At 48.5% G+C, this 23,297-nt stretch overlaps 1 protein-coding gene across 29 annotated transcripts in view; it reads right to left on the reverse strand.

Moving 5' to 3' along the window:
• Nucleotides 1–23,297, reverse strand: part of TACC2 (transforming acidic coiled-coil containing protein 2) — a 210,163-nt gene that overhangs the window by 139,421 nt on the left and 47,445 nt on the right. For all 29 annotated transcript variants that reach the window (XM_070257771.1, XM_070257137.1, XM_005602191.4 and 26 more), the window contains 2 exons: nucleotides 5,955–11,321; nucleotides 5,312–5,425 (listed from right to left, as the gene is read on the reverse strand). In XM_070257771.1, coding sequence (XP_070113872.1) covers nucleotides 5,312–5,425; nucleotides 5,955–11,321 — 5,481 coding nt within the window. The remainder of the gene's footprint in view (nucleotides 1–5,311; nucleotides 5,426–5,954; nucleotides 11,322–23,297) is intronic.

Consider the following 23,297-nt stretch of genomic DNA (forward strand, 5'->3'; position numbering starts at 1 on the left):
AGACTCTCGCCCAGTTCTCGCATCTCCCTATTTGTGCATGATCTGTTACCATTTCATCTGGGGACCTTGGGCATTTTCTCCTTTGGCTTAATTCTCAGGATGCTTTTGAATAAATCCATTTAAAATTATAATAGCAGTTACCATTTTTCTCAGTTGCTTACTGTATACCAGGCATTATACTAGATGCTTTGGAAACATTCCAATTTTATCCTAACTGCAGCTCTAACAGGGAGGTATTATTTTCCCATTTTATAGATATGGAAACTGAGGGTTGAAAAGTTCAGCAGCTGATCGAAGGCCGCACAGCCAGGAAAACTCCGCTGGGATATGAACGGGTCTGCCTTACTCTACTGCCTCCCATTGGGGAAGAAAATTGCTCCAAGCAAAAGGAGCGTCAGAGTTGTAGCTCTGAAACAGCCCAGTACTTCTCAGAAGGGAGCTGAAGAGAAGAGAAGCGATGTAAGATAAAATCAAGCCCAGAGGATCGCAGGCGGGGAGGGAGTGGAGGGGGGATGTTGTCCTGGCTTTATCTGCTAAGAGACCTTTGCTTGAATGCTTTTTTTCTTTCCCTTAATTTATACAGCTGTCGCCATCCTCTAAGACCTTATCCTTAAACTCAAAAACACGGTGTCACAGCTGGTAATTTTAGAAGGAGGAGGAGAGAGAGATGGAGTGGAAGCGAGCGTGGGAGGAAGGGTGGGAGCAGCTCCGAGGCCACGTTCAGGTCCAGCCAGGACTTCCTCGGCACGGGGCCAGCTGTCCCTGTCTGTTCTCCCTCCCTAACTCCCTCAACTTTTCAACCCAGCTGCCCTTCATGAGTTAGCCCAGGTCTACACAAAGACCCTAAGCATCTGGGAATCATTTAATTCTCTCAAAATGCACCAATAATTGAAAAGGATACCCTTCTACCCATTTCCCCAAGTGGAAAAGAAAAGACCCCTTTCAATAAGTGTTCAGCAAAAACAAGCTTGAGGATGTCCAGGATGGATCCAGAACTACATACATGTCTGATCATCAGTGGTGATAATCAAAATGCCGAATTCTAGACTTGCCATCCAGAAGGAAGAGAATTGTATGTGTACAAACTCAAAATCAATTCAAGCACCATCTGTAGAACAATCTAAAAACAAAGCGAGGCTGTCTGTGGGTCCCAAACTCTTCCACAGGAAGGGACGACACAATGCACAGAAGTCCACAGCCGAGCTGTCTGCCAGAGCCTGCTTCTCAGAGATGGGGGCTGCATTTCCCCTTGGATGTGGGGTGGTGGCTGGAGGTAAGCAAAGCCACAGGACATCTGTGGTACATCCACCAGCAGTGCCAATTTGACCTCAAAAGTTGAGAAATAGGCAGCAAAGATATTTGTGCTCCCTGCATCCACATGTGTATGAGACTAAGTTATCAAACCATCCCGTCTTCAAGATGAAAAAGAGACATGGCTTAGATACTGCATCTGATCTGTTGTATGGGCTCTGTTCAAGTCAGCAGAATCTTCAAAATTCAACACATTCAACAGAAGCGTGTCACATGCTAACCAACAAGAGAGTAGAAAATTGGGTTTTGATTTGCTTTGCTCTCCTCGTGGCAACTCAAAACATTATTTCTGTGTTGAAATGCAATCCAATATGGTACACAATGAAAGATACATATGAGGTTTTACAATAAAATACAATCTCAAAAAATTTTAACTTGAAGGAGATCACTGTGGGCTACAGAGTAGGAGGTAAGGAAGAATTCAATCTCTTCGGCCATTACGATATTTTAGCAGAAAAAGAATTCGGTATTAGAAAAGAAAGATGGCCAGGTTGGAACCTCAACCACATGAAGACGGGTGGTGGCCACTGTTTGCTGCACGGGGACAGCCCATCGCATAGAACTGCGATAGGGAACCCGGCACTGCCGAGTGCCAGAACGTGCTGGCATTGCACTCAAATCATTATCTCAGTGAGCCAGGTACAGCTGGCATCATCCCAGTCTACAGATGGGCACACCGAGGTTATGTATGTAACCAGCCAGGGGCAGAGCTGGGGTGTGAGTCTGGAAGCCCTGCTCTGGCCTTCATTACCATCCAGCTCCTGGTAGCTTCTGTTGATGTGTGGCCACCCAACGTCCCCAGACTGCTGCTGAATTTCACCTTTATGTGCAACACCTGCAGCTCCCAGGATGCACACACCCGCCCTGGCCTTGGCTGGACTTTCTGTGAGACCCGCCCAGCTCCACGGCACGGCCCGCTCGTGATGACAGGTTCCCCAGAGGTACTGAGTCTCCTCCTCAAGGCAAAGGAGCATTTCCAGCATTGATGTCAAACCTGTAGGAATGAAGTTGCTGGACAGAGAGACGGGGGACTTTGGGGTCCCCATGTGAAGGCGCGGCCTTCTGGATCATTGTCAATAACTGTTACAGCTCTATGAGGGCTGGGGTGTCCAATATGGCAGCCACTTGCCCTGTGTGGCTGTTGAGTGCTTGGAATATGGCTAGTCCAAACTGAGATGTGCTGTGAGTATGAAATACACACCAGATTTCAAAGACCTACTGTGAAAACAAGAATGTAGGCTATCACCTTAATAATTTTATATTGATTGTTGAAATCAATCATGTCTGTTTAAATATTTACAGAGCTGTTTCTTCCCCCTGCCATCAAAACTCTTTGCAAACATAAATCTTGGAGACTGAAGTTGTATGACTTATCACAGTTGACTGATATGATGTTGAAATGATAATATATATGATATACTGGATAAATAAAATATTTTAGTAAAATTAATTTTACCTGTTTCTGTTTGGTTATTTTTTTTTTAAAGATTTTATTTTTTCCTTTTTCTCCCAAAGCCCCCCGGTACATAGTTGTATATTTTAGTTGTGGGTCCTTCTAATTGTGGCATGTGGGATGCCACCTCAACATGGCCTGATGAGCGGTGCCATGTCTGCGCCCAGGATTCAAACCGGTGAAATCCTGGGCAGCCAAAGTGGAGCACGTGAACTTAACCACTCGACCACAGGGCCGGCCCCATGTTTCCGTTTTTTTAATGTGGCTACTAGAAAATTCAAGATTGCATTTGTGGCTCACATCATATTTCTATTGGACACAGCTGGTCTATACCTTCCAGAGACCCTTGACTGTCTACTAAGCATAAGCCGGAAGCTGCTGTGGCCTATTTGCTCAGACGTTGCTGCCTCTGTAATTCTCCTCAAAGGAAGGAAGCCAGAGGTCACCCCACCTCATGCTGGAGGGGAGAGTCCAATCAGAATTCTTCCCAGAAACCTTCAACCAGTGGGAGGGTAGGAGACCTTTTTCCCAAGAGCCCACAGCACAGGAAAGGCCAGCTCTGTTCACCTTCATTTCCTTCAAGGACCAGGACAAAGTAGGTTATGGAGCCAAACGATCTAAACGGATATAGACCTCAAGCCACAAATGCAAGCCGTGGATGCAAAAGCCACAAATGTGATTTAAAAACTTTTGGTAGCCACATTAAAAGCAGCAAAAAGAAACAAGGAAAATTAATTTTAATAATATATTCTAACTCAATACATCCAAAATATCATTTTAATAAATAATCAATATAACAATTATTAACGATGTATTTTCTATTCTTTTTTCATACTAAGTCTTCAGCGTCTGGTGTGTATTTTACACTTACAGCACATCTCCACTCACGTGACGAGTGGCAGCCAATGTGGACGGCGCAGACCCAGAGAATCTAACAGCATACCGCCCGACGGACCCTCAAACGGAGCAGAGTGAGCCACGAGTGAAACACTCGTGGGAGCCTAGATGTCCTCTGCCTGCTCAGCTGTGGTCAGTTACACAACTTCGGCCACTATGATTTATGTTTGCAAATTTTTGGTGGCTCTGTAAATATTTAAATAGAAAAAACCGACAGATGAAAATACACTAAAATAATAAGTAACAATAATCATGAGCAAATTTTTCTCTTTTTTTATACTTTTCTATACCTAACAAATTTTCTAATACTAATTTAGAAATTGCCATTTTAAAATTTAAAGTGATTAAGACAATGAGCCATGAAGGACTTACTGAACTGTCCAATGTCTGTCCCTGAGTTCTCCACGAAGGTGATACAACGTCCGGGGACATTGAAGAAGGAGCTAATGCATCATTTGCGGGGAGGGGCAGGATGTTCCTAGGTAGATATTTTTCCTACACTTTAAGTGGGAATGTAAAAAATATACACCAGCAAGGGCAGCAGGGGATCGAGTGCTAAGTCAGCAGCAGAGACAAATGTCCAGCACAGATTAAACTCGCATCTGTCTCAGCGCCATGCGCCTGCATCTCGCTGGCCCGGAGTTGTGAGACCCACCCTCATTGGGCAGGAGCGGCAGCTGGGTATCGGTGGAAGCACTCAGACTCGAAAAACAGGTGAGCAGGCATTCTTTTGGCACGTGCAAATTATGAATCAGATCATGTGTAAAATGCCTGCAGCTGTTTGGTAGGATACACTGGCCAGCCACGGGTACTAATTCAAAGTCCAACCCCACTCTGCTCATGTACACACATGCACACGTGCACACACACACGCACGCACGCACGCACAGAGTGCCGGAACAGCCAAAGGTCTAAGGATGTTGCAAAGCTTGTTCACAGTGTGTCTTTGTCTACAATTCTCTCCTTTTCCCCCAAAGGAAGAAACCTCTGAGTAGCAGCTTTTGCACAACCATAGGTGGCATTTCACTTGGGAAGGAACAGGGAAGCACCCTGCAGGTGTGAGGTCTGGGATTCACACTCATGTCTGTCACTCGTCCTCCTCTAATCTCAAGATCTTTATGGAGTGTGGTTGCTGGTGATTAGACATTCTTGCTGCAGAGATTAAATCAGTATTGAACTCATTTGCCTCAAAAGGTAATAAACTAGATTAGTAGTTGTCCAGGGCTTGGGGGGTGGGAGGTTGGGGCGTGATGTCTAAGGCGTGGGTGCAGGGTTTTTTGGGGGAGCATGACAATGTTCTAAAATTGACTGTGATGGTTGCACAACTCTGTGATATACTAAAAGCCATTGAATTGTACACTTTAAATGAGTGAATTATATGGTATGTGAATTATATCTCAATAAAGCTGGGGTTTTTTTCTAAGGTAATAAGCTCAGATATGAAAGCAACTCCCTCAGTCCCTTTGACAACCATGCAGCTTATCGTCATCTCAGGCACGTCTTTACCCCTGTCAAGAATGGGAAGGCTATTTGCTTCTTCCTTACAGAAGGACTCGTGTATATAAAGTACTCTCCTTGGCAAAACATCCAGCGTGTCTCTGCCAAAGGACGGCATCATGATTCTCCAGAGGCTGACGCCTTTTCACTCACCTTTCTGCTCCTCCCGCACTTCTGGCCTCATCTGAAATGACCTCGCCCATGATGTTTGGAGCATCCTTCTCAGGAACGGAAGGTAAGGTGGATAGGCCAGGCCCGGGGCTCTTTCTGGGATAATGTGAAGAAAGCAGTAGATGGTGAGAAGGGCATTCTCTCCCCTTCCTATTGGAAAAGCCCAATTAAAGCTTTAGGCCACTACTTTGCCAAAATCCCTAGAAAAAAATTAGCTTCAGGCATTCAAGAGATTTGAGATGCTTTTAGATCCCTTCAGCATCTCTGTGTAAATAAATCCAGATATTCAAAAGCAGATGTATCTCAACTCCAGAAAAACATGTGACTGACTGTAACCCATGACCCAAGAGCGTGCCGCTGGCCAGTAAACATTTCACGCTTTTCCAACAGTTCCAGTTAGACGAATTAAAGAACGTGTTAAACCAACAGCTCCCAACCTCCACCCACTGCTCACGTGTTTCAGAATCTCAGCACACCCGGAGATTGTAAGCAGGTGAATTTAAACAATTAGAGATGGAAAACTTAGCTTCATTAAAAACTACCCATCTGTTTGACTTTTAAAAATCAGGGTGGGAATTACTTTTGAAACTGACCCCACATTCCCGTGGGAATTTCTTCTAAGTACCTTTTATCATGGAGAGCTTCTGGAGCCAGGTTTTGCAGCTTCAGGTCCCGAGTTTCGTCAGGTTCTGGAGGTGAGGAGACACGCACTCTCCCATCTGCAGCAGGATCGGGAAGCTCAGGCCCGGGCTGCTCCTCAGCCTGCTGGTGACCGGCTGGGCTGTCCCCGCACAGGGCGGCTGCAGCCTCCATCCCCAGAGCCCCGTCAGAGCAGCCTGGGTCCCCACGGCTCCCTGGCAGCCCCAAGGCACGAGCTTCACCAGAGAACATTCTGGTAGTACCTGTTTCAGGCAGGTCACCAGACACACGTGCTCCGGTCTCAGCTGTGCTCAAAGTGACGTCACCCTCTGCTTCCCCAGCAGCTCCTGCCACCGAGCTGGGCTCCAGGGGAGTGTCCGCCACTTCTCCAGTGGGTGGCTCAGGGGTGCTCTGGTTGCCCAGGGAATTTTGTGTTTCCAAGATCCAGGCAGCACCAACATGCGTCTTCTCATCTCCCAGTGTGCTGGGGGGCCAGGCCTCACTGATGGCCTGGGCCACAGTCGGAGTATCCCCATGGGGAGCAGATGCTCCCAGGGCAGAGGTGGACCCTGGCATGTCACCCGCAGCCCTTGTGTGAGCAAAGCCCCCGGCACCATCTCTGGGTTGACTGTCACTGGTGGATGTTTCCTGGTGCTGTTCTCCAGAAGGAATTCTGTTGTCTTGAGCCGAGTCCCCTTCTCCATGGCTCTTGGGAGCCCCCTGCAAGTCAGCAGCCTTCTCCTCAGGGATCTCCTGAGAAGCTACCTGTGAGCAAGGACCCGAAGCTGATTCCTGCCGGCTGCTTCCCTGCTGTGAGTGGGCCTGGCCTCCCTGCCCAGCTTCCCCAGCCCCCTCTGGTTTCTCGCTTTCCTTCTGCACCTGTGGGACACCAGTCATGGCCACCCCCACCCTGGCACCTGGCAGGTTCTGCTCTGCAGCCAGCACCCCCTGCCCTGGCAGCTTTTCTGGAGCTGGACCCTGGGGAACCAGATGGGAAATCTCAGCCTCTACAGCCAACTCTTGCTTCTTCTCCTTTGAGTCCACCCGGAGTCCAGCAGGAGGGGTGGGGAGAGGAGCAACAGCCGTTGCTTGAATCCCATCTGGAAGCTTCTCCGGGCTCAGCGGCACAGCGAGGTCCTTGCCCGCCACGCTCCTCCCAGCTCCTGCCTTTCCTCCTGGTGTGCTCTGGGGCCGATCAGTGGTCAGGGTTCCCAGCACAGACTTCTCAAAGATCTTGGTGATGTGCTGCCTGAAGTCAGAGAACCCAGCGATCATGCTGGTCTGCCTGGAGCTTGAGTCTACACCACCTGACACGCCCCTCCTCGGATCTTCGGAAGGTTCTACCATCCTCTCCCTGCTGTTCTCTGTCTCCCCTGCTGCATTGCCTGCCATGCCTTCCCCACTGGCAGGGCATGCTGGAATCTCACTGGGCCTGGCACCCGCACCGGGATCACTTGCTGCTTTCTCCTCTCCCGTTGTCTGCTTACCCTTGGCCAGAAGCGGCATCCTCTCCAGGTAGGGCACGGAGTCCACAGGTCCCTCAACGTTTCCAGCTTTGGGACTTCCACTGCTAGCTTGCTCCACAGAGGTTTCCCCACCTGCAGCTCCTGGTTGTGAGAGGGAGGCAAGGGAGCCAGCAGACAGCTTCAGGGAGGCGACATTTTCCAAGGCGAGCAGGGGCTCCCCTGTGGGACAAGGGCTTTCACCAGGAGCCCTGGGGTCTTGAGAGGAAACAGCTTTCACCCCACTGTCTTCTGGCCCTTTCCTAGCAGCACCGTCGATATGCAGGTAAGGAGTGTCAGGAGCAGCTTCTTCTGGTGGCCCAGATGGCAGGAGCCTCTTCGGGTCGAGGATGACCTGGGGTGCAGAAATGTCCACTGTGGCGCTGGGAATCCCACCCAGCTCTCCGGCTGGCAGTAAAGCATCCTGGCAGCTGGCCGAGGGCTGCTCATCTTGGCTGGGCTCACCTAGGGCAGCGGTAGAAGATTCCTTCCCAGAGGAGGGGCACTGCTCAGTCTGAAGGAAGCCACCACTCAGAGCAGCTCCTCCTGGCTCCTCCAGAGCCCGCTGCATCCCCGGATCTCCTTCATTGGCGTTCTTACCAGTCTTAGCAGCCTCACCTTCCACACCCTGCTCCTCAGCTGATGGGAAACTTCCAAGAAGCTTTTGCGCCTTCGCATCTGAGGCGGTGGGATGCTCCATTTCCTTCTGCGGGGCCGGCACTGGTTGCTGCCTGCCTTCCTGGGTTGCATCACATGCTTCTCTCTCTGGGGCATCCTGGGCGGGTGTGACTCTTGGACAGGGGAACACTGGGGCTGGTGGGCAGTGAGCTGCATCCGGGAAAGCTACTGAGTCAGGCGGACAAGGCGGGGTCCCCACTGTGTTCCTACTTGCCTTCTCAGTCTTTCCCAAGCCCTGGAGCAGGGGCCAAGAGTCAGCTGCTTCAGAAATGCCTGCGTCCCTGCGACAAGCTTCTTCATGCTGGCTGCTGGCTTCCAGCATATCAACCAGCTCCTGTTGGGACTCGTTCGGCCCCTGCCCAGCACAGCAACTTTCCTTTCTGCTCAAGCTACCTGCAAGAGAAGAGTCTTTTAAGGTGTCTGCTGCAGGAGACGAGACCCTGGAGAGCAGACTGCCACTGCCTGCTCCCTCTTGCCCATTCTCCCCTAGTGCAGGCATCTCTGGTCCTATTGGTGCTGACAACTCCGACTGCCCTGTCGCCGGACCCTCCAGAAGTGGGTCCTTGGGAGCTGAACTTGGAGCATTAGGCATACTGCCTTTGAGGAGCTCACTTTGAAGTTCTGATCTGGAAGCTGGTTCCTTTCCTCCATGAGTGGAGAAGCTCACAGCCTCCTGAGGTTCCACAGGCACATGGATCTGGGGAGAGTCTGCACCCGGGCTCTGAAAACCTGGATCACCTGGAGAAGTCTCTTTCCCATTTTCACACGCTTGGGCTTTCTCCCTGAGCACATCAAAGGCAGATGCTTCTGGGTCCGATTGGGATGGCTGCAGACAGTTCTCAGAAGACAGTGAGGGCCCCTCGGATGCAGCTACTTGTGTCCAGCTGTCCCAGGAGCAGGACGGGTTTCCCTCCCTGTCTTGCTCCAGGCTGAGCGTCGTGAGCCCGCAGTCCACTGCGAAGTTCTCCTCGGGGGGATGTGGCCCATCAGCATGGTCTTCCTGTCCAGGTGCATCATGCCCCAGCCCACAAGGCTGGTCCAGGGACGTCAGCAAGCTCTCTCCATCACAGCTGCCAGGCTTCGGTGTGGCTGGGCGGCTCTTCGTCTTTATTTCAGATGTGCTCACCACTTCCTGGGCTTCGGGGACCACCTCTGCAGCAGGAGTTGACAGGAAATCCGACTTCTCAGATTCTAAAACAGGAACAGAGTCCATTCTTCCCAAACCCCCCGCATCCTGAAGCGTGTCAGGACATTTGGTCTGCAATCCTGGCCCCTTCCAGACACCTCCTTCGGGAAGAATGTGTTCACTGGCTCCATCCAGATCAGAGGGCAGGGCAGGATCCTGCTCACCGGGCTTGTGCAGTGAGCCAGATGCATGGACCACACAGGCTTCTCCCATCATCCCACAGGCCACTGAGCTCCAAGCTGCGTCTTCTGATGGAGAGCCAGGCCTGTCCACATAGCTGGGACCATCCTTTCTGAGTGGCTGTACCGAGTCCGTGCTGGGAGGGACTTTGCTCTCCACATCACTGGTTAGCTTTGAAACCTCGTCTTTCTCCATCTCTGGGTTAGGCTTGCAGCCAAAGGCCTGGGGTTGCTCTCCCCACAGGTTCCCAGGATATGCATTGTCACATGGCTCTGGGGCTCCTTCCTGTCCTCTAAGGTCGGCCCCGGGCACGCTGCTTTCCTCCTTAGCCACAGCTGGGCTTTCCGGGGCCTGGGCTTCCTCCTTTGGCTCCAGTGACTTTCTGGCACTTTCATCTGATGCACTGGGAGGGGGAGTGGGCAGCAGCCCTTGTTGGACTTCATGGCCTTGCTCCTCAGTTGAGAGCTCTCCCCTCTCCTCCTGGGACAAAGACACAGGAAGCTCTCTGGGGCTCCCTTCTGCACCCTCTCCCTCACCTCCGAGATCTGACATGCGCTTCTCCTGTCCCCCCAACCCTTCATCTGCCAGCTCTTTGGCTGGATCTGTAAGAACTGGCATCTCAGCCCCGGAACTCATCTCCCTGGTCAACCAGCTGGGTTCCTCCACAGCAACAGAGGCCTGAGCAGCTGGCGGTGAAGTGAGGCTTGAAGCTGGGCGCGCTTCCTCCACAGGCACATGTGGGGAAGGCTCGGTGCTCACAACTAACCCCTCTTCGGGTTGGTCGCCTGCTGCTGCACAGACAGCTTTACTGGGCTCAGTTCCTGGCGTCCCTGTCTGCGAGTGGCCCTGAGCTTCACCAGCATCCATGTTCTCTTTCCCAGAGCCCCTAGCCCCTGGAGCCAGGGCAGGACTCAGAGAATCCCAGGGCAGCTCTGCATGTGGCAGATGTGCTCCCATTTGTTGCTGGCAGCTTTCCCAGGAAGCAGCACTCGCTTCGGCTTCTTGGGCAGCCCCTGAATCTCTGCTCTGCATGGGCTGGCAGACCCCAAGGAATCCCAGGCCATCCACTGAATCCTGAGGTGCCACCTCCACTTGGCGCTTCTCTCTGTCTGAGACTCTGGGGGCCGGGTCTTTTGGGGTCAGGGTCTCCGGATTTGGGGGGCACTCCTCCAGACCAGCTGAGCTCTCCTTGTCTAATTGTGCTGCAGTAGGGGCTGTGGGGGCCACTTGTACAGAAGCCACCCCCTGCCCTGACTCTGTGGGGGGAAAACCACCTGCAGCCTCTTTCCCTTGGGACTTGAAACCACCAGGCCGGCCGTCCTCTCCACATGGCTCTCCCTTCATTGGCTCTGTAGGAGGTGATGGTGAAATTCCTGGCAACTGGTCAATGCACCTGGAGGAAGACACTATATGTCCCTCCTCCTTCAGCTCTTTCTCTCTCCCGGCACTGGGGACAATGGCAACTGCGCTGCTCTGAGTAAGGCTGTCCGCCTCAGTGACAAACGCTGCCAGGGTGTCCCCTGGGGTATTTGGGGAAGGTTCCCTCCCAGGATGTTGACCAAGAGGCCAATCTTCGGTTGCCGCTGCTGGGCTTGCCAAGCAAACTTCTGGGGGGCCCTCGGCAAAGGGCATAGCGGCCGAGGGGCGCTCCTGCTCCCTGGGCGTGGGTGGGCTGGGCAGTGGAGAACCTTCTGGGCCCCTGGTGTCCTGTGGGCGCTTCTTCGGCTCGGTCACCTCTGGGGACACGATGCATGGGTCCAGGCTGGCAGCACCCTCAGAAGCAGAGCAGGAGCCTCCATGCCCGACGCTGCCAACAATGAAAACATTAAAAGTTTCAACAAGGATGCAAGGACAGAGCCACCTCGCAGGCAGAATCACCCCAGCCTCTCCCTGCTAAAGGCCACAAACACACCGTCCTGTGCAGCTGCCTCCTCTCCATGAGGAGACCCGCCCTATCCCAGCCCTCCCATAACCATTACACATGCCCTCTCTCTCTCTCTCTCTCCGAAATTCATGCACAGACTCTCAGACATTCAGTTCGGGGTTTTCCATGCAGGTCAGTAGTGAACAGGGAAATATGGAAACATTCATAATAGTCTAAAATGTGGGAAACTCAAAGTGTTTAATCAGTGTAAACTGTAATAGAGGGTTTGAACCAGTTCTGTGTGGTTTACAAGGAGCGCCCGAACCCTTCTGGGGATCCTTGGATGTTTGGGGAAAGGCCCAAGTGGGCAAGGCCGGGCTTTGAAATAAAGCATTATTCCTGATAACAGTTAAATTGATCTTTCACATCCAACAGGTGGTACTGTGAGAGGCATAACCCCAAATCAATTCTGTTGAGCTGTGGGATTTCTGCATATGACCTATATCTAACTCTTGGGAGCTGAATTTCCTTCATACCCATATTTGTCTTAACTTGAACTGACTTAGCTGGACAATGTGTGAAGAAAAACTTTAAAATGTGCAAGAAACCTGGGGCAACATGGCTCAGAATTATAGACTTGCTGTAGATAACCAACTATCCGATTATTGTAAAATAGTTTATCACCTGCCATATTTGGACAGTGTTCCTCATTTCTATATAGTTTTAATTAAGTGCATTTTTAAAATTTAAAAATAATAAATGGCCAATACAAAATTTTTAAAATGTAGGAAAAAATATCTCCCACATGCTCGCCACTTGAAGTGCTCTAGTGAATTTCCTTTTTTTTCTACAAAATGTTTTAGCAGGTGCAATTTTTGTTATTTTTACCTAGCTGTGATTCTGTATACTCTTTATGATCGTAAATTGTTTAGTATCAAGAGAAATTGCTTAAGGCAAAGTTAACAGAAGTATGGTTTTTCTAAGGCTTTTACCATGTTCTTTAAAATTATTATAGGGAGGAAAATTTACGGAATCTTCTTGTAACTGTTACATACACACATTCACGTATTCATAGACCCATGGTGTTTTGGATGTGACCAGAGGAAAGATTCTGCTCTCCAAGTTCAGTGCCAGAATTCCAGCTTTCCACGCAAGGCAAGGCACATGCATTCCTCTATAAGGGATGCATGGAGTGGGAAGGTGAAATACACTCCGCTTAAAATTTAGGAATATGTGTTATGGACTGAATTGTGATCCCCTAACATCCATGTGTTGAAGCCCTAACCCCCAATGGGACTGTACTTGGAGATGGGGCCTTTAAGGAGGTAATTAAGGTTAAACATGGTCATAATAAGAGTGGGGTCCTAATCCAACAGGACTGGTGTCCTTATAAGAAGAGGAAGGGACCCCAGGAGTGCCCTCACACAGAGAGATGGCCACCAGCAGACACAGTGAGGAGGTGCCATCTGCAAGCCAAGAAGGACGGTGCCCCGAGAACCCAACCCTGCTGGCACCCTGACCTCGGGATTCCAGCCACTGGAACTGTGAGAGAATAAATTCCCGTTGTTTAGCCTCCCAGGCTGTGGTGTGCCGTTACGGCAGTGTGAGCAGAGACAGTAAGTATGCGGGCATTTATTAGACTATCCTTTCAGTATTTTTGAGGTGAGGTTTCAACTTTCCCAAACTGAAAAGTTGGGAAAATAATAATGGATGAAACTCATTAGACATCAGTGCAGGGCGTGGATTGTCTCATTCAACCCTGCTGAGAGCTGTGCAAGATGGCAACTGTCGCTGCCATTTAGCACGTGTAAGAACAGAGAGGTTAAGCCTGGATCTGATGGGCATCCGACTCCATGGGCTGTGATCTTCTCATTCACTCTATGCTGCCTCCAAGAACAAAAGCTTCCAAGGAGGGAGACTGAATGTTTGTGTCCCCAAAACTCATATGTTGAAACCTAACCCCCAAGGGGATGGCATTAGGAGGTGAGGCCTTTGGGAGATGACTAGGTCTTGAGGGTTGAGCCCTCAGGAATGGGATTGGTGTCCTTATAAGAGAATCCCCAGAGAGGTCCCTCGCCCCTTCTGCCACGTGAGGATGCAGCAAGAAGACGGCCATCCATGAACCAGGCAGCAGGCCCTCACCAGACACCGAATCTGCCGGCACCTTGACGTTGGACTTCCAGCCCCCAGAACTGCGAGAAATAGATGTCTATTGTGAAGCCGCCTAGTCTATGGGAGTTTTGTTACGAAGGCCTGAACGGACTGAGACAGAGGATGGGTGGCTCTTTCCCTGGCTCCATTCCAGCCTCTTGCCAAGCCCCTCACCTACGAAATGTCCGTGACATCACACCACATCCTTGGAGGAGGTGTGTACACGTCGTCACCAAGCCAGTCATCCTTATGTAGGTTCCTGCACCTATGACAGGCATGCTGTGCCTGAGATACCGAAAAGCTTTAAGAAGGACCCAAGAGACTGTGGCTACTGTCTCAACAGGACTGGCATTTTCAGACCCAAAAGCAGAAGTGATGAGGGCAAAGAAGAGAAGACTCAGAGGGTAAGTTATAAGAATCCCTCCACCCCCAAATGGTCGCGAGGACAGATGTGCCCCCCCGAAAGCCCTGGCCCAGCCCTGGCTGACACGTGTGACACCACCTGGGCTGCAGGTAACGTGCCTCGGTCAGGCCTCTGGAGAGCACGAGGCTCAGGAGCGCTCACAAGCCACGAGGCTGTTGGCTCAATGGATTATTCCAGAACCAGCAACTCCACACTCCACATCCGGCCACTTTCCTTTTAACAAACACTTTATATTTAATTGCATCCCACTTATTTACTAGGGGTCAAATCGTTGAGTAGCTAATGAGATTAACGGTGTGTAATTCAGAAATGAAGCACTCTTATTTACGTCTGCTTGTTCAAGGAGATCAGAGCACAGCGCCCTGCTCGAGGCTTCATCACGCTGGGAAGGAAGCAAATCTGCTTCCCTGTCCCCCATCCCCAGCCTCCGATATGAGCTGCCAGCTTAGAGGGAGCGTGTGGCTTCCCTTCGGGCTGACCAAAGTCATTATCATCTGGGGACAAGATGATAAATTCACTAGATTTGGGTACCTTGAAAACTCGTGGGTCTTATCAGAGAGCAGCCAGGAACCAACTTCCCACTGAGTGTGGGGCACACAGCTTCCCCAGACGAGAACCCAGCCTTGGTTTATGTAGCAGAAACAGCACCAGCAGTCTCTTTGATTACCCCTCAGAAGCAATTTTCAAAGCCAGATTAAAGTCACTCGCCAGGAGCAGATTTGCCGAGGGGCAGGAATAATTCTAAGAACTGATCTGTGAGGGCTCTGCGTTAATTGAAGCTTACATAATGTCCTTTTATGCTTCAAGACTGAGTCAAAATGTGTGGGATGGAGGTTCTGCTCAGAATTTGAGGGCGAGCTCTCGTGGGCTGGGCAGCGGGGTGCTGTCAATGGAAGGCTTTCATCCCAACGGGGAGCTGCCTTTGTGTTGAGGTCGGGAGGGCAACGGACTGCAGCCTCCTGGGTGCAGACCGGACGCCCCCAGTACAACAAAGGGAGAAGTACAGGCGACCTGAGGTGGGGGGGCGTGATTTGCTGCAACAAAAGTTTAAGCAGAAGATGGAATGCAGAGAAGACCCTCCCCACTATCCTAGCTGGAGACGATCACATCCAGATGGGTTCCTAAATGCATGGCTCTGAACACACACACACACACACACACACACACACGAGTAGACTAGGAATGCTTAAGGGCGGAAGAAGGCTGGCTGGGGGAAAAAGAATTAGGGCCCCAGCTCTACCAGGCTTTAAGGATATCAGTAAAACCCTAAAGCAAAATTGTCAAGATGGAGAGTTGCCACGTACTGGGCATTTACTAAGGCCAGGCTATGCTAAGCTCTTTTCAGTTATGATTGCATTTAACCCACACTGTAGCCAGGCAGAGTAGATGGCTCCCATTGCACATATGAAGAAATGTTCCCAGAGAGGTTCAAGACCAGACCCCGGGCGCAGAGCTACCGATGCAAAGCTAACTCAAGTCCTGCCTGCTCCAGGTCTCTCCGCCTCCTGCTACCCGTAGTTACTGACCTCACCTCTCCTGGACGGGTGCTGCAGCCTCTTCTCCCATCCCTTCATCGTGTTCTCCAGGCTGCAGCCAGAGCAGTGGCTTAGAAATGAAAGCCTGATCCCGTCACCCCCATGGGAAAACTCTCCAGTGGCTTAACTTTGCCATCGGCTGTGGCTCTAACCTACTTTGTCCCATACAGAGCTCCGCATCCCCGAATCTATTGGAGCCTGGCACCCCGCTGCTCCTCCCCAGCAGATCTCAACCCTGATCTTCACTTCTCAATGAGCCTGCCCTGGCCTCTGGGATCAGCTCTCCTTTCACAGGCCCACCTAGTGATGACACTACAAATCTCCCTCAACTTACGACAGGGTTACATCTCGAAAAATTCATCCTAAGTTGAAAATATCGTACGTCAAAAATGCATTTAATACATCTGACCTACCCAATGTCATAGCTTAGCCAGACCTCCCTTAAATGTGCTCAGAACAATTACATTAGCCTATAGTTGGGCAAAATCATCTAACACAAAGCCTGTTTTACAATAAAGTGTTGAATATCTCATGTAATCTATTGAATACTGTACTGAGAGTGAAAAACAGCACGGTTGTCTGGGTACGGAATGGCTGTAAGGGTACTGGTTGTTTACTCTTGTGATCACATGGCTGCCTGAGAGATGCAGCTCGCCGCCTCCGCCCAGCATCACGAGAGAGAGTGTCATACCACACATCACTAGCCAGGAAAAGATCAAAATTCAAAGTACAGTTTCGGCTGAATGCAGATTGCTTTTGCACCATCGAAAAGCTGAGAAATTATAAGTCAAACCATTGTAAGTTGGAGACCATCTATAGTCACAATTGCCATCAACATTGATGATCACTTCCCTCACTGGGATATAACGTATGCTGTTTCAATACTTTATGCCCATGCCTGACATATAGCAAACACTGGATATATGAATGTATGGGTGGATGGATGAATGGGTGGTTGGATAGATGGATGGATGAATGCATGGAAGGATGGATAGATGGATGGATGGACGGATGAATGGATAGATGGATGGGTGATGGATGGATGGATGGTTGAATAAATGGACAGATAGACGAATGGATGGATGGATGGATAGACAGATACAATTGAACCCAAATCAAGGATCCTAAATATGCAGAAATGCTCTCAAATCATGGTGGTTTCAATTGAAGATTAGGAAAGTTCTTTTCTTCTGTACAATTATAGCATTCCAGTAATCTATTAGTCCTAACCTCTCATTTTCAGATGAGGAAACTGAGGCCCAGAAAAGGCAAAGTAGTTTTGTTTAACTGCTCCTGCCAAAGAAACGAGGTGAAGGCAGCACTTCTCAACCACAAGTCCCAATGCAGCCTGGTGGGTCTAATGAGTTAGGGGGATGCACTGCGAGTAATTTGCTAGTGATTATAAAGTATAGAAGTCTGTGAATGATTTGCTATTTTCATAAATTAGTCTAATTCAAAAGATTAGAAGATTTCTTCACATATCACCACTGTTACTCATTGCATTCCAATGCACTTTCTGGAAAAGGAAAACACAGGCTAGAGGGAAAACCAGCGAGTTAAACAGCAGCCCCTGGGAACTACCAGTCCTGACATACCCTTAACAGTTGTGGCAGCTGGGGTGGGGACAAGGGGCGTAGGGACTAGGGGTGCTCCTCAGCTGCCTGCATTCCTGCCTTGGCCCATAAATTAGGGGCTTTGTGACACTTCTGAGCTCTCAGAGAAGTACCACGCTTCTGCCCTATTCCCCACTCCCTTAGGGCGATCCCCCCAGGAGGAAGTGAGGCTTCTCTGATTGGTAAGATGGGGAAAGCAAACCCCATAGGTACAGTCTCCCCACAGGTGGGTTAAAGGGTTCAAGGTCACTGAGATGAGCCTACCCACAATGCAGCCACTTTTCCCACAGCTACCTGCCAGGTGGCCAGCTCGCTGGGGCCAGCTCTCCCTGCCTTTCATGGCCCCCTGCACTGATACACAGCCTGGCACTGTGTGGAGGAGGTTAGTTCACGGGCAGTGTGAGGAGCCCCATTTTGACTTGTCCACCAGTCCAACCTTGCCTTTGACAAAGCTGGCGCTCTCCTCCCTATCTACCTCCAGCATCTATTTCACAATTGATTCAGAATCTGGTGGGCAAAGATGTGATCAATTAGCTCCCCAAACCCCAGCGGCAGTTTAGGATTACTGTGGTGTTCTGTTCCCCCCATACATTTTGAGGGCTTGTCAAAATCTGGATTGGCCCATGGGCCATGTTGGGACCTTTTTTCAGTAGAAGAAAGGCGGAGACACCAGCCAAAGAAAGTAAACTAAACTCCAGAATGTTTTCAGTTCTTCCCGACATGAAATCAGAATAAACCTGGTTAATTTGGGGACCATGTAGATCTTCACAATGGCACAGCTAAACTACTAACCGTCAAATCCATTCATTGTCTTTGTTCCTGCCCTTTGCTTTGTATTTCTCTCTATGAATCATAAGTCTGGTAACCAAGGTGCTCTAGGGTTGTAAATAATCGTGATTCTCAAAGGCACTCTACTCACTATAATAAGCCCACTTCTCAGTTTCTCTTTTCCTCTCTTTTCCATCCCAAGCTAGGCAGATTGCCTAAGAAGACGGTCTCCTGGAGAACTTGACAACTGATTGGGCCAGCCATGATAGGTCATTCCGGATCAATCATTAATGACTAACAAGAGTTGCATAGGATATGCCCTCCATTTTTACATTTCTATTAGGAGTTTTTAAATACTGGACTCAGCGTTTTTTACAATACAATTGTTAGGTGTACAAGAAAGAAGCTTTCTTGGTCTCCTCCTCTATTCTCCTAAAGCCCGGTGTACAGACTCTCTCTCAGTACCTACTGCGTCTCTTGTTTGATGATTCATTTGTTTTCTCACTGGGTGTGACCTCCTGGAGGTTATTGAGAGTTCATCTCATTTATGTACGTGTCTCAGTCTAGCCCTGGTATGTTCTCTGTTGGATGAATGACTGAGTGATGAGATGAATAAAGAAGTGCAAGAATAATCTCTTTTTTGACCGACACCCTAACTGCTCACTTAAGTTGACTCCTGCACTGTGGGATGTATCATCTACCCCAGAGACCTTAGGAAAGGAATAAATGTTCTATGTTATCCATGCAGAGGAAAGAATTCTCCAGTTAACAAGAGAGGGACACTGCCAGTCCTCAATATCTATAACGTGGTTTTTCATGGAGAAAGGCACCTCCTCAGAACCTTGTCTGCAATCTTAGCAGATTAGGTCTAACCCACATGCATGGTCCTAACTTGTCCAAACAATGCTTCCTGAACAGATGCCTAGGAGCCCACTAACCTTGGAAGCCCTGTCAGACTCAGCTTTGTTTTCCCTTTTTTTTGCTGAGAAAGATTAGCCCTGAGCTAACATCTGTGCCAATTTTCCTCCACTTTATATGTGGGTCACTGCCACAGCACAGCTGATGAGTGGTGCAGGTCCGAACTTAGGATCCAAACCTGCAAACCCCAGCCACTGAAGCAGAGTGTGCCAACTTAACCACTACGCCACAGGGCTGGCCCCTCAGCTCTGTATTTTTAAGCCAGTTTTAACTCTTTTCTGTGCTCATTCTATGATAGAAAAAACGAAGACCACAACGCTTAAGCAACCCAGGCAACAGATGAAAGGAAATATTGGTAGGTTCTAAAGTATAAGGGTGTGTGTGAGGAGGGGTGGATAAAACCCCTAAGTATCTTTATTTTTCAGCCTACGCTTTGCCACGTGAACTTTCATATGACTTCAAGGTCAAGGTGTGGGTCCACTCATGAGAATCCATTATCCAGCATTGTGTGGGGAGGGGGACAGGTGACAGAATTCCAAAGAAAATTTAAAAACAGTCTTATAACCAATTTTTTCAGCATCCTTCCCGTGGGGTCCTAAAAGGCAGCACAGTGACCCAGTTTTGTGGTTTCCAGACTGACTGCTGGAAGGGGCTGCTGGATGGTTGCACTCAGCGCTCCCCAAAGCTGGAAAGAATGCCGTGTCTCACTCATATCTGTCATTGCCCTTCCAACGCATCTAGATCCTGTCACAACAAAATACCAATTCATCTCTTTCTTTCTTTTTTTTTTTTTTGAGGAAGATTAGCCCTGAGCTAACTACTGCCAGTCCTCCTCTTTTTGCTGAGGAAGCCTGGCCCTGAGCTAACATCCGTGCCCATCTTCCTCTACTTTATATGTGGGATGCCTGCCACAGCATGGCGTGTCAAGCGGTGCCATGTCTGCACCCGGGATCCGAACCGGCGAACCCCAGGCCGCTAAGAAGTGGAACGTGCGAACTTAACTGCTGCACCACCGGGCTGGCCCCACCAATTCATTTAAAAGCGTTTGTGACATAATAATTACTTCCAATCATTCGGACACTTCTTAAATGATCAAATACCAAAAATAAAACTACTATCCCATTAGAGAAGATAGTCGTTTTTATTCACAACGAAGAAAGATCTCTAAAATGTTAATAAGCCCAAGTCAAGGAATTTGGTAGACTGTTCACCTGAATATGAAGGTTTCCTTAATTTTAAGTTAAAACCCACTGGTTGTCTATGGAGAAATGCGAACTACAGTTTTGCTTGTGTGCCTGGATTATGGGGGAGCTTTTATTTTATTTTGACGCTGCAAGGGTATTTTGAACTGGAAGTAGTGGGGAACATATTTTTGTTACATTTCTTCTCGATAAGACTTCTAATGTGTATTAAAGTCATTTTCCTGCCTTAGTCAACACAGTACGAAACAAAGAACACCATGGAATCTTCCCATGATGACTGAAAAATCTTGCAGAGAATTTGGGACATTTCCTGAACAATAAGACATCACCAGTGTCACCTACACGAGACTGAGCCCATATGTACTGAGCTCAAAAAAGTGATTCAGGGTTTCTTTTGAGAATAAGTCCCAGCCATTTCATCACAAATTTCCTTGAAATTTGCCTTTCTGTCATCCCATTGACCTAAATGCAGGGCGGGGGGAGTCAATGAGTCAACATCATGGGGGCCAAGCTGGGTCCATGTTAACCAGATAAAAACCACCCCAGGCTGCTCCCCAGCACTAATGCAGCTGCGGAAACGTGTTTGGGAAGAGTAGCTGCTGTCAAAGTTGCCATCTGAGGCCAGGAAAAGAGAAGAGGCTGCAAGTGTCTGTGATACAAGCTGCTCTGGAGGAAAGAAAATCTACTCGTGCCCACAGCACTCTCTCTCTTATTATTTTTTTTTTCTTGAAAGTCCTTCACATCTATCCCAAAATAAATGCCGAGTGTTTTGCTGCATTTCCATTTAAAACCAGAGAAAGAAACTTGATACGGAGGCTTTTGGGTGTTTTCAGAGAGCCTGGGTTGGAAGGCATCATATAAAGAATTATTAATGACCACAGGGGCTTGGACTCACGGGGGGCTGGCTACTGCAGGGGACATGGGAAATGAAGGACAGTGATCCCCGAAGATGGAAAGCAACAGAGTAAGTGCTGCTATTGCCCCAGCTGAAGGCCTGGAGGAAGTGGCACAGGGTGGGGGACCCCGCTGAAGCCTGACTGTCTCCTTGACTTGAGGAGATGCAGCTGGGCATCTGGGGAGACCAAGGCAGCCGGAGTTCCCAAGGCAGAGTACCAGAGAAGGCAAAGAGAGAACTCTCGAGACCTGCGCGGTCCTGACCAGCACTACATGTACGGAAACCACCTGAGGCCGCGTGCAGACCGCTCGAACCCTTGAAGCCAACACAGGCCTGGGAATAGTTCCCGCTCTCACCAGCCAGAGCGGAAAATCTCATAATTCACGGGACATCTGTTAGAATACTAAGAAGAGTCTTGCCTCAGTAGTGGAGAAAATTAACCCTAGACTAGAGCCTACTCTGGGCCCACCTAACAAGGCTTAAAAGCAAAGATAAAAAGATTAAACTCCAAATAACTGCATCCCAGAGCAAAGGGCAAGGATATTTATAGGAATACAAAAATATCCAGAACCCAAAACCATAAAGTCCACAGTGTCTGGCACGCAAAGAAGCCGGAAAATATGATCCACAACGAAAAGAAAACTCAATCAAGGGCAACTGAGAAATTATGCAGATGATAAAATTAGTACTCAAGGACTTTTAAAAAGAGTTATAACTCTATTCCAAATGTTCAGGAGGCTTGAGGAAAGATTGAGCTTGTTAAGTACAGACATGGAAGATATAAAAAAAAAAACAAATCAAACCTAAATCTGGAAATGAAAACTACAATGTCTAAAATGAAAATCACACTGGGTGGGATTAATAATGGATCAGCCATTCCAGAGAAAAAGATTAGTGAACTGAAGACATACAAGAGAAACTCTCCAAAATGAAACAAGGAGAGAAAAAACTGAAAAAAAAAAAAATCAGAGTGTCAATGAGCTGTGGGATAACTTCAGTCAGCTGAGTATACGTGTAACTGAAGTCCCCAAAGGAAGGAGGGTGATTTAAAAAACTATTTGAAGAAATAATGGCTGAAAATTGTCCAAATATGATATAAACTATAAACCCATAGATCCAAGAATCTAACTAACTCCAAGCACGAGAAACAGAAAGGAACTTACACCAAGGAATATCAGAACCAAACCGCTTAAAACCAATAAAAAAGTGAAAAATATTAAAAGCAGCCAGTGGAAAAAAAGAACAAAAGTAAAGATGATATCAGATTTTTTTTGTTGGAAACGATGCAAGCTAGAATACAGAGGGCAATATCTTTAAAGCAGCAAAAGAGGGGGCCGGCCCGGTGGCGCAGCGGTTAAGTTTGCACGTTCCGCTTCTCGGCAGCCTGGGATTCACCGGTTCAGATCCCGGGTGCAGACATGGCACTGCTCGGCACGCCATGCTGTGGTAGGCGTCCCACGTATAAAGTAGAGGAAGATGGGCATGGATATTAGCTCAGGGCCAGCCTTCCTCAGCAAAAAGAGGAGGATTGGCAGCAGTTAGCTCAGGGCCAATCTTCCTCAAATAAATAAATGAATAAATAAATAAAGCAGCAAAAGACAAAAAAAAAAAAACCCGAGGCTGGCCCCACGGCCGAGTGGTTAAGTTCGTGCACTCTACTTCTGTGGCCCGGCGTTTCACTGGACCCTGGGTGCGGACATGGCACCGCTCATCAGGCCACGCTAAGGCAGCATCTCACATGCCACAACTAGAAGGACCCACAACTAAAATATACAACTGCGTACTGGGGGATTTGGGGAGAAAAAGCAGGAAAAAAAGAGAGAGAGAGAAGATTGGCAACAGTTATTAGCTCAGGTGCCAATCTTAAAAAAAAAGAAAACCCATCTGCCTAGAGCTCTTTGCCCAACAAAATATCTTTCTAAAACCACAGGTGAAATAAAGATTTGTTTTCAGATATACAAAAGCCAAAAGAATCAACCACCAGCAGAGTTATATTTCAAGAAATGTTGAAGGAAGTCCCTCAAGCCAAAAGAAAATAATACCAGATGGCAATTGGGATCTACATAAAAGAAGAAAGAACACCAGAAATGGTAACTATGCATACAAATATAAAGCCTTTTTTCCTTATTATTTAAATCTCTTTTAAAAGATAATTTTTCTAACATAGAAAAAGTTGAAAGAATATTAAACACCTGTATATGCCCATGGATATTCAATAACTATTAATATTCCGCCATATGCACTGCCCTTCATATGAAGTTTTGCCTCTTATGCAAACTGGAAAAAGTCAAAATATTGCTGAACCATTTAAATGCTTCAGTAGCAGATATCATGACATAAGAAAAAAAGATAATTGGCTATGTAACAAAAATAACATATATGTTGGGATTTGTTACATATGTAGAAGTAAAAT

The sequence above is a fragment of the Equus caballus genome, chromosome 1, assembly GCF_041296265.1.
Source record: "Equus caballus isolate H_3958 breed thoroughbred chromosome 1, TB-T2T, whole genome shotgun sequence".
Taxonomy (NCBI): Eukaryota; Metazoa; Chordata; class Mammalia; order Perissodactyla; family Equidae; genus Equus; species Equus caballus.